General features: G+C 38.9%; 1 protein-coding gene across 10 annotated transcripts in view; it reads left to right on the forward strand.

The window, feature by feature from the left end:
• The window catches only part of DIAPH2 (diaphanous related formin 2), a 981,259-nt gene that overhangs the window by 744,984 nt on the left and 216,799 nt on the right, over positions 1–19,476 (forward strand). The window contains exon 26 of one of the 10 annotated variants that reach the window (XM_055563965.1): positions 2,317–2,390. The exons of the other annotated variants lie outside the window; for them this stretch is intronic. Within the exon in view, the coding sequence (XP_055419940.1) occupies positions 2,317–2,325 (9 nt within the window). The 3' untranslated portion in view covers positions 2,326–2,390. Of the gene's footprint in view, positions 1–2,316; positions 2,391–19,476 lie in introns of those variants that run through there. 10 annotated transcript variants of the gene reach the window in all.

Raw genomic sequence — 19,476 nt, forward strand, 5'->3', positions numbered from 1 at the left:
CCCCATGAAGGAAGTTATGTAAAATTTTAACTTTTCCCCTTCCTGGGAGATGGTGAAGGACAGGGAAGCCTGGTGTGCTGCAGTCCATGGGGTGACAAAGAATAGGACAGGAGTGAGCAACTGAAAAACAAATCCCTTGAGGTGGAACCAGGACCCTGCCCCAAGGCTGAACTATTGTTTCCTGGCTGTTCCTCCTTTGTCTCTGTGTCCCCTCCCTTCCCTGATTAGCAGCTGTTGTAATCTGCCTTTTGGAGAAGGTCATGAAAGGCTGTAATTTAGTCCCTTCAAACTAGAAAAGGTGAATGCAAAAAGGCTTCCATGCCCAGGAGTCTCACAGAATCCTACTAGGTTTCACTAGTAAGGAAGTTATAAGATAAGCTAGAAGGTATATGAGCTGACCTTCCTGGTGAGCCTGAGACTGGCCAAAGCTATTGATTATTATCAAAGCCTGCCTGTTAAAACCTAAGCAGGAAGATGCCAGAGGCTAAAATGCTACTGGTGCCACCATTTCAGCTTGCTTCATCCTTATTTGTTCATCAGAAAAGCGACCCTAGCACTACAGGCAACAGAAGACAGGACTCTCCTTGGAACCATACCCATGGAGCTCCATTTTCCCTATATGTCCACTCCCCCTTCTTCTCCTTCCCACACTTCCTCTCCAATTCCTTTACCAAAGTGTTTAAGTCACTTCATCTAAGAAACCTTCCCTACTGCCCCTACTTTGGTCTGGACATCCCTTCTGGGCGCTTTCATACCTCCACCCTAGCACATTTTACTCTGTAATGTGTTTATCTCCAAATCTGCTCTGACCAGCACTACTGTGATTACTCTGTGATCAGCCTACCATGTGTCAAGAGTAGTGCTAATCACTAAGTGTATGTATGTATGTGTGTGTGTGTGTGTGTGTGTGTGTGTATATATATATACACACGTTCATATATATATCATTCATTGATTCAATGAATTATTTCAGCAATGAATGAACCAAATGACCGATGATGAAGAAAATCAAAAATTTGGTCGTCCAGAGCTCACATTCTAGTGGGAAAGAGCATTGAAGCAACAAATTCTAATAATAAAATGATACATATATACAAAGGGCTTGTGAGAGGAGAAGAGAGAGACATTTGTTTTGTCTGATGTAAGGAAGCCTTCAAAGAAGTGACTTGTATCGCAGCCTTTCACATTTAAAGAAGTCCTTCCTTTTTTATTCTTCCCCAACTGATTTGGTGTTAATGTTTAGTGATAAACATGTATATTTCCTAGTTTTCTATGATGAGTTCAAATTGGAAAGATAGCTGTTTCATTTACAGGGAAGCAGCTTTCAGGCAGTTATTATGATCTAAATGTTATTCCATAATATGCTTGGACAAGGAGTAACCAAGCTTCAATTACTTCTTATGACTGACAGCTCTCTTGAGCAATAGGTCAATTGAGCCAGTTTATCTAGGGCAAAATCAATTCCTTAAAGACTGACTTGTCTGGTGTTACTTAGGAGTAGTGGGTCTTATTCGGGGATGATCTTGCTTCGCAGGAGACATTTGGCAAGGTCTAGAGATACTTTTGGTTGTCACAATCAGGGAGGAAGTGCTCCTAGCATCTAATGGGTGAAGCCTAGAACGCCACTAAACATCGTACAATGTACGTTAAGGTCCCCCACAACAAAGAAATAATCCTTGCCAAGATTGAGAAGCCTGACCTTAGGGTTATCTGTTAAAGTTTTTTTTTTGTTTTTTTTTTTTTTAAGAAGCAAAATCTGTACTAGATGAATTAATACTGTATCTGTTTGTCATATCAATTTAGTATACAACAGTAATTTCAATTATTGATCAATGAAAAGTATTGTTTTTTGTTTTTGTTTTTCCCGGGGCCTTTAGGTCCTCTCCATTATTGCCACTGCCAAGGGATGTGTATTATTGTTTTTATTACTAATCATTGAAAGATGTTCTGGTTCATATGACTCAAAATTTTTAAATCGTGCATGTAAATTTTAGGAAAATTGGAAACCATAGTCAAAAAAGAAAAAAGAATCAACTGAAATCCTACTACCCAGAGATAACTAATATTAATAGCTTGCCATACATTCTTCTAGACATTTCTTTGCATGTACATATGTATTTAGATTGTGAATATATTTTTCTTAAAATAAAATCTTGTGAAGATTTAAGCTCTAACATTTTTATTTACTTGTAATAATTCCTAGCAGCTTATGCCTGTATGTGTATGATCATCAGCATTTAGTGTATAGTGCTATTAGTTATACCTTTAGTTGTGATTTAAAATATTAATTAGCTCATTTCATGATGCCTTTTTCAGAATACCTGATCGTTGGTGCCATGCTAATCCTCATTGACTATTGGGAGTCACCTGTAAATAAACCAGTATAATCTTCCTTCTCTTTTGTTTTACATAATGCCCTCATCAAACTTCCCCCTGACAAGGGGCCAGTAATATGTTCAAAGTGTATTATTCTTCAAGATCTTAAAAATTCTATGTTCAAATTAGTGGTATTACTCAGTATGATGGTTTAGCTGAAGTCATTTTATGTTTTTCAGATTTTATTAATAGTGCATGAAAGAGCCAAACTTGTTTATACTGGAGATGAAATAGTTTGGAATAATGTATAATTTTTTTTTGCTCATTTGTCCTTGGTCTAGAAGAAAAAGAAACAATTTCCATGTACATTAGGGACAAATGCAATAGTGATTCAGAAGAGCAAGACAGATAATCAAGTAAAATATAGATAAAATAATAACTATTGTAGTGACCTATTGTAATCTCTAGATAGGAGATATGGGTTGATGTCCCTAACAACCTGGAAACTTGATTTTGAAGATTAGTTTTAGTGTTATAAGCCTTCATCAGATGATGTCTCCTTCATCAGATGATATCTCTAAGAAAGTATTTCCCCAAGTTCTTGCTCCTTAGTTTAAAATACAAGATTTATAAATAAAAAATCAATTTAAGATAAAGTATATTGCCTTATGATTATGATTATCACATAATCATAATTATGTGGTGGTTCTTTCATACTATATTAAAAGTCTAAATATATAATATTTTCATAGAAATACATTTTTATTATATTTGAGCATTATTTAGGCTGAATATGTTTTGGATCACCATTTAGGTAATGGGCTTTAATGAATACAGCAAATTAATGTATAACTATTACTGTAAATATAACTGCTTGTATATGTAGATATTGTTTCTTGAATATTTTTGTTAGTGCCTGAAAATAATTGCTTTAACCCTATTTTAAACGGACAAGCATATTTTGATATTTGTCCTTTTTCATAATCTATCGGGATACTTTTGACTGTGATATAACTAAATTTGGCTTAAGAATATGGTTTTAATCTCACATATCACAAGAAATGTAGAGGTAAAGCAGGTACAGGTATGATTAATTTAGCAACTTCGTGATATAATCACCTAGACTTGGGATTTTGCAAATACTTCTGCTCTGCCACCCTTGGCGTGTTGGCTCATGGTTGCAAAATGGCTGCAGTAGTTTCAAGCATCACATACAAATATAGTGATATATAACAAAGAATAGGTCATTGTCTCCCATCAAGTTTTTTTTGTTTTGTTTTACTAACGAGAAAAACTTTTCCAGAAGCCCCTGGACAGATTTTTTCTTCAAATTCTGTTGTCCAGGATTCGCTCACATGCCCACCTCTTAACTAATCACCATCAAAAAGAATCTTAGATTAATCATGATTTACCCATGGGATGGGGACAGAACTCCTTCCCTGAACATGACTGTGCAGAGACTAAGCAGCCAAACTAATCCAGAGCTCTGCCAGTAGGTAAGAAGGTTCAATTTCGATGGATTAGGGCCAGCAACTAGGAGTATCTATAAAATAGAGAACACAAAAGTACATTGCTGCTCGGCATTGTTTGAATTCTCAACAGTTCCAAATTCACAAAATACAAATGAAGGAGATGTTTCTGTGAAATGTACACTTAAATTGTTTAAAAAAGAATCTTGGTGAATAGAACTTTAAATAGAAAAAAATTATTTGCTTTTTTCCAAGTTACCCTTCCTTGTTTATTTTCTGTCTTTAGCTGGAATATACTTACACAAGACAGGTCTGCTTTTCTAGCTTGCTTGCTTGCTTTATCTCATTCATTCATTCAGCAAATATTTACTGAGTATTCACTAAATTAAAGATACCATTCTAGGTACTGACACTTTTTAGTTTACTAAAAACCTCTGCCTTTATGAAATTTGACTTGTAAAGGGAAAGGTAAGATAATAAACAATAAACATAATTATTAGAAAAATTGTATACTTTGTTAGAACCTAATAAGTGCTATGGAAAGAAAAAAATTGCCAAATGGAAAAGCCACATGGCAACAGCTGACAGGTTTCAGCATTAGTTATAAAGTTCCTTGTACAATCAATATTTTAGATTAAGACTTCAGATTTTAGCATTTTAACTTTTTTTCCCATAAGTATAGGAATCACTGTGTATTCCTGTTTAGAAGACTTTACTAGTTACTATTAGATGTTTTTTATTATGAGTCCAAACTATTTTCATAAGTTGTATATCTTCTGTGGTATAGGAGAAAAAAAATAAATTCTGCCCCTCTTGAGAGAAAGAGTCTTCCCAAGGGCTTTATCATTTCAATTAAATAGAGTAACCTTATCTTCTAGAATATGGAGGCTATGCAGAGATCTTTACCTAGAGGCAGACAGAAAGCTCTGACAAAAGATGGGATGTATAGCAAAGCATGTAATAGAATAAAAGCATATTTTTCATGCAAAAATATGAAAAATTCTATGGGACTTACAAAGACACTGAGTTCATTTTGAATTCTTTTCATCCTGGTCCTTGTTCCCTGCCAGCTGTCAGCTAATTGATCTGATAAACTAATGCAGTACTATGTCACTCATTCTCTACTACACGTGTGCCCTTTAAATTCCAGACAGTGCCTTAATCTGGCAGAAGCAGATTAATCTGCTGTCAAGAACTTCTTGCTGCATGGCTTGCTGATAGAGGAAATACTGGGGAGAAAGGCAACTTTTCTTGTACCTCTTGAAATAACATCATGTACGCAGCTGCCTAATCTTCCTAGGTCTAGGATTTCACTTCTTCCCATCAATGACATTCCACAACTTAACCTATCTGTTGTGGTCTCAAAATCCAGCTGTGTTTTTCAGATTGGCATCCTTTGGTAATGCCTCCCTTGTGATATAGATTAGGGATCAGCAATCTATGATCCAGGGGCCAAGTCCTGCATGCCCTATGCTTTTATTAATAAAGTCATATTGGCGCACAGCCAAACTCCTTTGTTTATGTATTTCTGTGGCTGCTTTCATTCTGTGATGGTAATGGCGATGCTGAGTGCTTGAGACAGGGTCCATATGACCCCAAAGGCTGAAAATATTTACCATCTGGCCCTTTGCAGAAAACACTTGCTGACCCTTAATACAGCACATGCAAACAAGGGTGTGGAGGTGAATTTCTGATAGGGAAATTGCAGAAAACAGATACCGTCTCTTTTGCATTTTAACTTTCAAATCCAGTCCCTCCTTAAGAGGGGTTAGCTTTCAGAGAAGATGGGAATTATTCATTGGAAGAGATGCAGTTATCAGCTGCACTCTTGATTTCCACTTTCCTTTCCAGGTGACATTCACGTCTCTACATATTGCCCCTGAGACAGAACTGCTGCCCTCATCTTGGATACTGCACAGGGTGATCACAGGCTTAGTGAGACTCACTGTCTTAGACCTTTAATGGCCACACCTGGGTGACAGTAAGGTCTCAACAAGCATTTGGAAACCTTGGCACTCTAACTCCTCCTCAAACTCTTCTTTTCCTCTGCTTGAAATGTCTTTGTGCTCACCATGTTTCTTCCACCTAATGAAATCATTTTTTTCCTTCAAGACTCATTCAATGTCGACTTTCACCTTTACATCTTTCCTATTCTCTCCCCCCTCAACTCCAGGGAGATTTCATCGCTCCCTAGTTCATGCTTGCATCACATGGCTCATGTGATTTTTGTCACACTGCACTCATTATAATTGATGGCGTGCAGACCTACCTTCTCCTTTATGCTGTGAATTCCTCTGGAATATATGTATCTCACCCATCTGTGAATTTTTGTCACGCCACAGAGTGCATGACACATAGTTGCCGGCAGATATTTCTTGATTGGTAACCACATTTGTAACTAGTAATTGTGCTCCTTCTGTGCTAGACATCTAATAATAAATGATCTTCTGTATTAAATGCTTCAGAGCCCTCTAGCTGTTGTCTCTCTCCTCCCCTGCCTCCCTCGGCCAGTTTTTCCAAAACCTTTCATTACTTTAATGATTCCTTTGACCCTTTGTCAACATTGATTCAGCAAATATTTGACTAAATTACTTAAATTTGTCTACATTCACCCCATCATTTGTCATTGTGAAATCCCAAAGTGACTTGTATTTTCCACGAACATACAGCTCTTGAGTGGGCTATCCAAGTGCACTGGAAGTACCTCATGTGTACTCTGTTTCATTTGTACAACTTCTCATTCCAGCTTCTCATTTGTCAGCATTACTTTGTGATTTACTATTCCCTTATGACTGACTCTGACCCCTTAACTCTTCATTGTTTATCCACGGCAAGCTAGTCCCCTGCTTATGTCTCTAGGAGGTTTTTCTATTTATGGTAAAAATCATTGCAGAAGGACTATTCTTCAAGCATGCACCTGATCTTTCTACCTTCTCTAAGTCTTGTTATCTTCAAAAACCCTTTGAAGGGAATAAAAATTTCAGCTTCTTTTATTTGCGGGAGTTGCTGCATTTTAAAAGAAGAAAAATAGCCATAAGTTTTATGGGATAAAATTTAGTCATATTATATTTGCTAAATATATCATAGTGTTGTATTTTACCTTTATAGTCCTGAAGCATTAATACTCACAGTATGCAGAAAGTAACATTGAAATTTCATTGTAGTAGCCAGGGAGGCATTATACAGAAGTTCACATTCAAAGAAGTCAAATCTAAAACACATTTATTATTGTAAAGTTTTATACAAGAAATATAATCCGGTGTGTCTGTAAACTCCCTAAATCCCTTAGTAAATTATTTGTCCAACATGTCAAGCCTAATGGCAAAATCCCTCTATACCAATAAATAAGGCAACTTAAGCAGAAGATTCATGATGAAACCAGAAAACTTCTCTATAAATAATGGTATAGTATCCAGGGAGGACGAAGGTAAAGGAGAGGGCAGTAGAACATTAGCATAGTAAGACAAGGATATTCCCATCAGTAAGGAAGCAATGATATTTGGCCAAATCTAGGTCATGATCATGGAGAAGGCAGTGGCACCCCACTCCAGTACTCTTGCCTGGAAAATCCCATGGACAGAGGGGCCTGGTAGGCTGCAGTCCATGGGGTCACAAAGAGTCGGACGCTTACTGAGCAACTTCACTTTCACTTTTCAGTTTCATGCATTGGAGGAGGAAATGGCAACCCACTCCAGTGTTCTTGCCTGGAGAATCCCAGGGATGGTGGAGCCTGGTGGGCTGCCGTCTATGGGGTCGCACAGAGTCGGACACGACTGAAGTGACTTAGCAGCAGCAACAGCAGCAGGTCATGATCAAGGATATAATCCCAAGTGAGATGGGTTTTACATTGTGAAATGTAGCTGCAATGCTCATATACAGATGGAATGGCTTGCTTTCCAGAACACAATCACCACCATATAACAATGTCTTTATTATTTATAGTTTTGAAAAGAGGATCTTAAAGCAGAATACCCTGATTCTACCCTCTGTCCTATTCAAACCCAATTGTGAAGTGATCCACATTCTAACATTGTTTTCAGGTATTTTCACAAATCAACTCTTTCTGGCTATAGCAACCCCAGATTTAAGGGGTTGAATAGCAAGATATTCATGTTATTTTTTCTGTTCTATGAACTAAGGACTATGATGTACATACTTCTAAAGCCAAAATATCCTAGAATAGAAACTGAGGGTAGCTCAAATGGTAAAGAATCTGCCTGCAATACAGGAGACACAGATTCAATCCATTGGTTGGGAAGATCCCCTGGAGAAGGGAATGGCAACCCCCTCCAGTATTCTTGCCTGGAGAATTACATGGACAGACCATGGGGTCGCAAAGAGTCAGACACGACTGAGCGTCTAACATATAGAAACTGAGGAATTCCCTGTGGGTTTATCTCGTAGCCGAGGCTCCTGGCATTTTTTCCAGACCCTTTTAGCAGCTACCCGGCTATTCTTTCAAGTCGGTTTTTAGAGAAAGCAGGTTCATAACTTGACTTGGTTCTACTGCTTTGCCATTCTTACTGTAAAATTCTTTATAATTTTCAAACAGAGCTTCTCTTCTTAGAGTTCAATCACTGGCCCTGTTATTTTGCTTCTGGAAATCTGGAAGATATCAGATAAGCTTTGTCCTTTAAACAAATATCTACTTCATGTCTATGGATAGAATTATATCCCTTAATCCCATCTTTTCTGAGCTTAGTTATCCATCTTTTGTTCATGGTTTGGCATTTCCTTTATTTTTTAAAAAATATTTTATGTTATTTGGCTGCACCGGGTCTCAGGTGGGGTACATGGGCTCTTTAGTTGCAGCATGTGGGATCCAGTTCACCAACCAGGGACTGAACCCAGGCCCCCTGCATTGGGAGTGCAGAGTCTTAGCCACTGGACCACCATGGAAGTCACTCCCTTACTCTTCACCACAGTTTACCTCAGATTTCTATACATCCTTTTACATATCCCTTAAACAGAGGATCCAGATTTGTGAGGTCGGAGTTTACATTAATTGGGAAGATCCGTTTAGGGGAAAATATGTAAAGATATTTTTCTTTTGCAACCTTTGCAGAAACACATGGGCAGATGAACATGTTGCCCGTGCCCCTCCCCTCTTCCATGTAAGTGAGGAGTCCTGATGCTCTTGCTTCATTTAGCTTCATGGTAAATCTGCCCTTGCCCTATAAATTAAGCACAAATATTTTAAAAAGGCCAAACTGTCAAAAGAGATAAAACCAAGTCAGAATATTGTTATTACATGTGCTAAACTAGTATTTACACCAAATTAATCATCACTGTCTTCATTAATTAAGAATACTTACTACATGCTGCCTTTGTATTAGATGCTCTATTCAGATTATACTTGAATGCTTAACTAAATATATCATACCTGAAGCTGACAAACCAACGTAGCACCTGTCCTTTCAGAAGCTGTTCAACTAAGCCAGGACTGAAGCAACATGCAGAAAGGAAATATTTGGATAACTGAATGCATGTTAATACTTAACATATACTGACATTACTTTGCCAACAAAGGTCTGTGTAGTCAAGGCTATGGTTTTTCCTGTGGTCATGTATGGGTGTGAGAGTTGGACTGTGAAGAACGCTGAGCACCGAAGAATTGATGCTTTTGAACTGTGGTGTTGGAGAAGACTCTTGAGAGTCCCTTGGACTGCAAGGAGATCCAACCAGTCCATTCTAAAGGAGATCAGCCCTGGGATTTCTTTGGAAGGAATGATGCTAAAGCTGAAACTCCAGTACTTTGGCCACCTCATGTGAAGAGTTGACTCATTGGAAAAGACTCTGATGCTGGGAGGGATTGGGGGCAGGAGAAGAAGGGGACGACAGAGGATGAGATGGCTGGATGGCATCACTGACTTGATGGATGTGAGTCTGAGTGAACTCCAAGAGTTGGTGATGGACAGGGAGGCCTGGCGTGCTGTGATTCATGGGGTCGCAAAGAATCAGACACGACTGAGTGACTGAACTAGAACTAGAACTAGAACTAGAACATCATATAAAGTTTCCCTGGTGGCTCCAATAGTAAAGAATTCACCTGCAATGCAGAAGACCTGGGTTCAATCTCTGGGTTGGGAAGATCCCCTGATGAAGGGCATGACCACCCACTCCAGTATTCTTGCCTGGAGCATCCCATGGACAGAGGAGCCTGGTGAGCTACAGTCCATGGGATCGTACAGAGTTGGACATGACTAAGCAACTAAGCACAGCACAACATCATATGTGGGAAAGATGAGCATATCTTGATGTGATGGTTACGGAAGCAGTCCTTGGGGTCTCCAGTTTTACCCAAGGTCATGGAAGTGTTAAATTCACTGCAAGGCCATCATGACCTCTAAGGGCTGTCTTGCCATTCTTTTCTGTGCCTTATCAGCTTTCCTTTTTTATTTGTGTTGCTTGGCTCCCACTCTTTGTTTAGTGTTATATATATGTGTGTTTCTCTACATACAAAAATTATCCTGATTGTTCAGACATCAATAAAGGGAAAGGTGCTTCCCCATAATTACTGGAAGGACATCTTGCTGTTAATATCTTGGAAGGTAGGACAGCAACTCATCAATCACTTTTTACTTAGAAGAGCACAGAGTTCTGACTGGCAATCAAGATGGCTTTGTGAAAAGTAAATTGAGCAAAGCCATATTCATTTACTTCTGTGAAAGAGTCTGTGCCTTGTTAGTCCAAGAGAGTACATTTTTATTCACAAAGAATTTGGTTCCCTCCCCTGGTGATGGACAAGGAAGCCTGGTGTACTGCAGTCCATGGGGTCGCAGAGTCAGACAGGACTGAGTGATTGAACTGAACATGTGACTTTTATTCACAATGATTTTTTAAAAAGTAGGATCTACTCTCTAGACTCTAGAATGCTATTTCTGTGGACAATCTAAGAGATTGGCTTAAAGAATTCTAACACTCTAGTCTTTCTTTGCTGCTAAGTTGCTTCAGTCATGTCGACTCTGTGCGACCCCGTACCAGGCTTCTCCGTCCTTGGGATTCTCCAGGAAAGAACGATGGAGTGGGTTTTTCCATTTCCTTCTCCAATGCATGAAAGTGAAGTCGCTCAGTCGTGTCTGCCTCTTTGCAACCCCATGGACTGCAGCCTACCAGGCTCCTCCGTCCATGGGAGTTTCCAGGCAAGAGTACTGGAGTGGGTTGCCATTGCCTTCTCCAAGTCTTTCTTTAGATGACCACTAAGTGTCAGGAGCACAAGTTCAGTTCAGTTCAGTCACTCACCCTGCCTTCAATCTTTCTCAGCATCAGAGTCTTTTCCAAAGAGTCAGTTCTCCCCATCAGGTGGCCAAAGTACTGAATTTTCAGCTTCAGCATCAGTCCTTCCAATGAATATTCAGGACTGATTTCCTTTAGGATTGACTGGTTGGATCTCCTTGTAGTCCAAGGGACTCTCAAGACTCTCAAGGGTCTTCTCAACACCACAGTTCAAAAGCATCAGTTCTTCAGCACTAAGCTTTCTTTATAGTCCAACTCTCATATCCATACATGACCACTGGAAAAACCATAGCTTTGACTAGATGGACATTTGTTGTCAAAATATTGCCTCTGCTTTCTATTATGCTATCTATGTTGGTCATAGCTTTTCTTCCAAGGAGCAAGCATCTTTTAATTTCATGTCAGTAGTCACCATCTGCAGGAGGACAAGAACCTTGTGTATAATACATTTGTTGATTCTCCTACATGGTAGTTACTCAAGGAATGTTTCCTGCTTCTCAGAGAAGATATAAGTCACTGGACGCAAATATAGCTCCTTTTGTCTTACCTTTCTACTTCCTGGGCCTTTTCTTCCTTTCCCTGTCTTTCACATCACCCAAAGGACAGAAAAATTGTCAGTGGCAATATGTCCTGAGGATTTTTTAACACTTTATTAGAATTTATTTACATATATAAATTTAATATGTATATGCAAATTATATATATATATATGAATATTTTTGATGTGTGTCTTCCCTCGGGAGTAGGTTCACTGAGGGAACTAGTCAAATGTAAAATAATTAAGGGCATTGAGCAAATAGCATAGATACAGGAACATGTATACATTCACTAGGAGGATTTTTGATTCTTCACATATGATTATTTATCATGAATCAGTGGTATATGAGGAGGGACTGTTTTTTAAACTCAAATCAGAAGTGTGTAGAGTTTAAGGATTTTTACTCCCATTGTTATCTTAATCAAAAGATAATACCATTTCCCAAAATATTTTGGAAATGCCTGTTTTAGGTTTTTCCTAAGGGTTATGTAGCACGTGCTTTAGATCTTTTCGGGGGTACTAAATCTTTGCAATTTGAGGGTGGATTTTATTTTTAAAAACAGTCTAAAGTGATATTGAGCCAAGTTTTATTAATAAGATGTATGATTGAACAGGGTAACAAAGTCTCTGGTCAAAAATATTGTGAATCTGAATTAATAAGACTGATTTTATTTGATTCAGAGGTCAATTCTGAAAGAGGAGTTTCAATCACAGTGTAATAGCCCTCACCAAAATAAGTTTGTGGCTTCCCAAGGTGACCATTTGAAGGATGGGATTCATGGTTTCAATAGATATATTGGAACCAATCTTGTTAGTTTACAGTTGCACCTTATAATGTTACAAAACAAATGCTACAATAAGTTGAGAGAATTAGAGAATGGACAACCGGGAATATCCTTACTGTAGATACTGGTTAACCCATCTTTTAGGGTATATTTTCCTAGCTTTGTTTATTTTGGGGAGTGCAGGGCATGCATATGAGAACAAAGAAACCTAGGATTTAAAAAATAATGTCCAACAAGTAGAGAAAACCCAGGGCAAAACCTAAACATTAGTAAATCCATAGAAAAAACTCTCTGAGAGTTGTTATTTTAGAAAATGATATTGAACGACTTAATTTGGAGTCTGAACTAATTTTCTTAAGGGCCTCTCTGACCCCATCCTTCCTCCTAACATTTACCCTACGAACTCGGAAATTCACTCCACACTGCATTTGAGAATCAGCTTTACTTTAGTGGGACTCATTGGGCACCAAAGTGGTTCCTAGGGACATGTTATACTGTTATAACATTATAATGTGTTTAAGGAAACACATTATACTGTTTTACATGTTTATACATGTAAAGACTTTTAAGGAAGATATTGACCAGGTTTCTATTTTCAGCAGATGATAGACAAGCTATGGGCTTGAGAAACTGATAGCTTTTAGTTAGACATAGGAAAGTATTTCCTTTTCAAAGTGACTATCAGCATTGGTTCCTGTGGGAGGTCATGGAACCTTACTCACAGGCAGAAGACTGCAGCGAGCATTTTTGGGGGGTCTTTCCTGTTCTGAGTGTATATTTCTCCTTGTTAACATATTTAATATTCTTATCCAAGTCTCCGAGGTGCTTTTCAACCCACCCAAATTGGTCCCATCAAAAACCTTATTGATTGTGCTGCTTCTTCTAAGATGGTGACTAATAAGGCAGTAAACTCAGCTCACAGAGCTGAAACATACCACTTGTTTTGCCATTTCCCCCCACCCAACCCTCCTCAAGATGTTTTCCCATTTATCAGTCATTTTAGAATTTCATTTTGTTCCTTTGGTTCAAAATAGAATTTTTTAAAAATTATAGATTAACTTCCTATAGGCACTCAAAGCACTTCATAGAGTTTAATCGAGTCGAGGTCCATAGAGGCATGTCAAACTCAATTGTTTTTCTTTCTCAGATGGAAAGAGGGATATTCCAATAGCTATGAAGAAAAATATGTCTGCAGAAACCTGCAGCATTTGAAAACCTCTACCATGCTCCAGATTGTAGATTAACTTCTAACTAATCAGAGTTCAGCATTCTAATGGACTGTGACGAGAGAGGCAGTTTTTCCTCCAACTTCAGATCCCATGGTTTTTGCAGTTGTAAGGCAAATTTTAAAAGAAGGCCTTGGAGATTATAGCCAGCCTTCATTACAAAGCATGACCACTTTGTAACCAACTGCAAGTTTAATATCCAAGGAGATTTGTTCATAACAGTCTTCTTTTTTTCCTTCTTCTCTTTTGAATAATTTACCTTTGAGATTCTCTTCACGACCACACTGGTGTGCAAAGATCTGTTTGTCTGTCAAATCTCCTGATATGTACAGCGTGTGAAAGATGCATTAATTTTTTATGTGTTTCTAAAGGAGGCTGAACAGGAAGCTGGTTGTGCTGAATACAAGAGATGGCTCCTTTAGTGAGCATGTACTGGAATTCACTTAACTGTCTTCCTCTCCTACAACAGATCAGATTCTTCTATGAGTCTCCCCTCTGCCAAAAGGGAGTTAGTTATACAAATAAACTCAAGAAAGTTTTCATCTAAACTTTCCACCCGAGCCTGAGACAGTTTAGTCTGAAACCAAAATATCACTGGCAAAGCTATGTGTTACAAATGTGTGTGGATCATGCAGTGAAAACAAAGATCTCCTGTCCAAAATTAAAACAGATTTTTTTCTTGTAACCTTGGAGGTTCTGTGTAAACACTAATCTCTACACAAGTGAATTTTCACTGCAGCGTGTGGTGCTATTTCCATGTGACAAATGTCATGGATTTCAGGCCTTGGAAACACTACACACTGGCATTTTAAAGAAAATAAATACAGAAGCCAGTGAACCATAACCTTTGGATGATCTGGAGAGAAGCCAACCATTTGAGGGTGGGTGATGTTCCCAGCCACTCAGATTTTCCACAATAAAGAAATATGAGAAGTATAGGGAATTACGTGTAGAGATGTTTTGGGGAATTTCATGTTTTGAGAAATCCCAGGCAGAAAAGTATTATTATGTAAATTGACGAACTCCAGCTTCCAGTTCTTAGAAAATGTGAAGCATATCGAAAGTTTAACTAGGTTTGATCTTTTATGTTAGGAGACTACAGTAAGGAGGATGGAGCTAGGAAGTTCATTAGTGGATTATTTTATGTAAGATGGTAAGGGAAATCCTCACTGATTCAGATCAGATCAGATCAGTCGCTCAGTCGTGTCCGACTGTTTGTGACCCCATGAATTGCAGCACGCCAGGCCTCCCTGTCCATCACCAACTCCCGGAGTTCACTGAGACTCACGTCCATCGAGTCAGTGATGCCAACCAGCCATCTCATCCTCTGTTGTCCCCTTCTCCTCTTGCCCCCAATCCCTCCCAGCATCAGAGTCTTTTCCAATGAGTCAACTCTTCACATGAGATGGCCAAAGTACTGGAGTTTCAGCTTTAGCATCATTCCTTCCAAAGAAATCCCAGGGCTGATCTCCTTCAGAATGGACTGGTTGGATCTCCTTGCAGTCCAAGGGACTCTCAAGAGTCTTCTCCAACACCACAGTTCAAAAGCATCAATTCTGATTAAGAGACATTTAAACTTTGCAACCCCATGGACGTAGCCCACCAGGTTCCTCTGTCCATGGGATTTCCCAGGCAAGAATACTGAAGCAGTTTGCCATTCCCTTCTCCAGGGGATCTCCGTGACCCAGGGATAGAACCTGGGTCTCTTGCATCTCCTGCATTGGCAGGCGGATTCTTTACCAGCTGAGCAACCGGGGAAGCCCTTTTGGTAGCTCTGTGTGAGAGCAGAAAGAACACAAGTGTAAAGTCTCTGAGGGAAATTGAGCAGTGAGGATAGAACTGAATGACCCAGGACAAGTAGGAGAGGACCAGATCATGTAGGCTGTTGGAAGGGCTGGTTTTTCTTCAGCTCTGAGTAGGAGTAGATGGCTTCTCTGACAAAGAGACCAAGAGGAAGGAGGAGGAAGGAAGGAGGCAGAAAGACACAACTTTAGGGGAAGGTGAAAATTAAGTGTGGGAGAGGGCAGTCTAAGCTAGTAAGGAGGTGGAGAAAGAACAATCCGGTCTATAGGAAGGAACATAGCATCTCTCCAGAATCTAAGAGGGTAGAAAATATCTATTTTATTTTATTTGGTTATTTAGCCTGCACCTCTGTGATTCATTCCTTATTTGCAAAGGTTAATAAGCAAGACTTGAATCTCTAACTACAGTATCAATACATTTGTTCCATGTCTATTACAGAGACACCTAAGTACTCCTGCAAGCTAATCAAGGTTTCAATTACCCCAGTGAGAAAGAAAGACTTCTCAGTTACAATCATAGTTGATTGGTTGATGAAGTATTCATGAGATCTTGCATAAGAGGAATTTTATAGGTCATTTGTACTGTAATAAGTGGAAATATCTGGAAAGGAAAAAAAAATGTTTAGCAGTATTACAGTGCTGACAGAGTCTTCAGAGGTACTGACTCTCAGAGTGTGGTTGCTGCAGCTGAAACTTCTTTGCCCTGAGCATTTGTCATGACTCCTTCAATCCAATATGCCCTCTAAACACAGTGAAACTAGAGAAAAGGAATATCTAAAGTTGTTTGATGTTAATTAAAGAGTAAGATTCCTTCTTTTCTTTAATGGAAAGCCTTAATTTGTGCCCAAATCATTGTACTATCTTATATAGGGGGTTTTTTTGCTAATCATCTGGTGGTTCAATTCTTTGTTCAGAGGCTGAAAAGCTCATCTCTCACATTGTGTAACCTGATATCATCATTCTCAAATGAGAGTGAGAAAGATCTGGAAGAGTAGATGAGTCCAGATTTACTATGACCTTTGGTATTCTTTAGGATTTTCACCCACTTATCCTAACAAATAGGGACCTCAGCCCAAGTTCCGCATCGGTAGTGGTAACATATATTGGGATCTGTGTTTCCCAGCAACTCTTATCCTTGGTTACAGGCAAGTGCAGCAAATTGCAGAAATGTCTAGCAGCCAGAACAGTTCAAGCAGAGTGTGTTAGGTATCTATCTATATGAAACTGAGTGTTGGAAAAGAAGGAGAATTTTGTTAAAATTATTTTGGAAGATGATATGAGGCATCATACATAGAATTGCCTTTCCTTTGCATTGTCATGCTCAGCACATCTCTGGGACAGGGAAAGGACATTGCTTCTATAACCCTAGTTCACTGGTCTGGACAACCTTTCCATCTCTACCTGTCTTGCCTCCAGTTATGCCTAAAATTAAATGAGAACCCCACCAACAAGCAAAAGGATTATATCATCATATCTTCTCTTTGAAATCCTCCAGTAGATGATTTTCCAGCAAGACTTTGTTATTCTTATTGTTTAGTTGCTAAATCGTGTCCAACTCTTAGCCCACCAGGCTCCTTGCATGGGATTTTCCAGGCAAGAATACTGGAGTGGGTAGACATTTCCTTCTCCATGGGATCTTCCCCACCCAGGGATTGAACCCACGTCTCTTGTGTCTCCTGCATGGCAGGCAGATTCTTTACCACTGAGCCACCAACTAGAAACCTCCTATTGGTCACTTGAGGAGAGTTTCGCAAAGCCTGGGGTAGAAGACTGAGTGTACACTAATTCTCCTTTAAGCAGAACAAATGAATATGACATTCTGAGATAAATACAAAAGAAAGAAAACTTCTTATTTCCAGGTCAAATGGCCTTGGAGTATGTGCTTTATTTTTTCAGGGAGATGACAGAACTAACTCCAGATGCCCAGGAAACTTCATCTCTCTGTTTTTGCCACAGTCTCATAAGGTGTGCTGAACTCTAAGTAAGATGATATGTGAATTTCATTATTAGTCTACATAGCAAAATATTCTGTGATGTTTTTGTTTCTTAGATCTGTTAAGTACAGTATCTTAACACAAGAATTTCCCCCCAAAATTATTGTTTATTCTATGTGTATCTTTTTACTTATGAATTCAGAAGGCAAGTCCTGTCGTCTGTATAAAGTTTTGTGGTCTGAGAAAGAGTGTATGTTGTGTTTCTTCATAGTTTTACTGGATGTTGCAAGACTTCCATATCAAAAAGAAGCCTCCCTCTCCCCAGTGCACATGTGCATATGTTTGCACGCCTCTGGGTTAGGGTTTTGAAATGGAGTACAGATCCTGAACTGGTATTGCCCAACTGTGGAATTATATAATAATAATAATAACCACCCCATTTACCACATACTTCTTTAATGTGCCAAGCGCTGTGCTTAATGGCTTCAGATGCAATATCTCAAAAACTCACAGACCAACACTGTGAAGTACAGGTATTTCGTATTTCAGCAAAGCAGGCTTAGCACAGTTAAGTAAGTGGGCCAAGGAGACAAAGCATGATGGTCGCTAGACAGCTAGGATTTAAGCCAGATTTCTTAGCTCCTAAAGGCCATCCTGTGTTCACAAGGGTATGCTGCTCTACTCAGAATGTTTAGATTATGGGTCTTGACTTGAGAGGAACAAAATATAATAGGCCTCTTTCCCATCATTTTTACCCTGGGCATAAAATTCCTGGGTCAGGAAATTTGAGAAATCTTATCAACAAGATGCATTATAAATGGAGCCTTAGAATCATCATACTTAACAGAAATTTACAGTATCCAGGTCAGCAGTTCTTTGATTTGAATTTTAAGTGTTCTGTGTTATTTTAAAAGAGATTAAAAGAAACAATTTCAAATTCTGAAACGGTAGTATAAGACAGAAAGAAGGTAAAAGAAAAAAAATCTCCAACAGCACAGTTTGAATTAAAGCTAAAAAGGATCAGATGCTATAGGACAGTTCAAGATAAAAGATGTGGAGACAATTCACCTATTTCATTGAGTTTTCATCAGACAATTATCTCTCGCTGATTCACCTTTAGTATATAAAAAGATTTTCAGTATGATGTATACCAGGTTTCTTTATATTATTGCCAAATGATTTGACTCAGTATCATTTGTGAATCCTCCTAACATCCCTGATGAATGAAGAAACCCTCAGTGGCGTGATCACAGTGTGCCTCTGGCAGCAGCGTTGCCAGTTTTTTCACCAGGACATTTTCAATACATTCTTTTAAGGTTGTGTGACTCTCTTCTAATACAGCTTCCAATACTGAAAATGAATCACAATCTTGCCAAGGATATTCTCACAGATACCCAGGATAATTCAAAACTCAAAAGAGAAAAAAAAATTTCTATTTTTTTTTTTCCATGAGTGCCAAGTGATACACACACATATATGGATTTTTAAAATTACCTTTAAGAGACTTCCCTGGTGGTCTAGTTGTTAAGACTGTGCTTCTGTTTCTGGGAACATGGGTTTGATTCCTGGTGGGGGAACTAAGATCCTGCATGCTGTGCAGTAGGACCAAAATAAATAAATAAATAATGTTACCTTCAATGCCAGTGATATGGTACAGTTGAAAATCATGTTCAGTATGCTTATGAGGGTAGATGGTATCAAGATGCTACATTTCTAGTCATGGATCACATCCTCGTGTCTTCCAGAAAAGGGAGAGGGGATTGTGCAAATTAAGCTATTGAAAACACATGAGGTCATGTGTGCTTACCATTTACTTTCAGATGTTGCTTTCACATATAATAACGACTGCCATCATGTAGTGAGTATTTCTCTGTACCAGGCATCGTCTTCAGTTTTATATAAACATTATTTCCCTTAATCTCTTGAACAACTACGTAATTTGAGTGTAGTACTAACTGGTGCTAGTGGTAAAGAACCCACCTGCCAATGCAAAAAGATGTAAGAGACGCAGGTTCGAATCCCTGGGTCAGGAAGATCCCCTGGAGGAGGGCATGGCAATGCACTCCAGTATTCATGCCTGGAGAATCCCATGGACAGAGGAACCTGGCAGTTCCTCTGGGCCGCAAAGAGTTGGACACGACTGAAGTGACTTAGCATCTCCGTTCTACAG

This window comes from Bubalus kerabau, chromosome X, assembly GCF_029407905.1.
Source record: "Bubalus kerabau isolate K-KA32 ecotype Philippines breed swamp buffalo chromosome X, PCC_UOA_SB_1v2, whole genome shotgun sequence".
Lineage (NCBI taxonomy): Eukaryota > Metazoa > Chordata > Mammalia > Artiodactyla > Bovidae > Bubalus > Bubalus kerabau.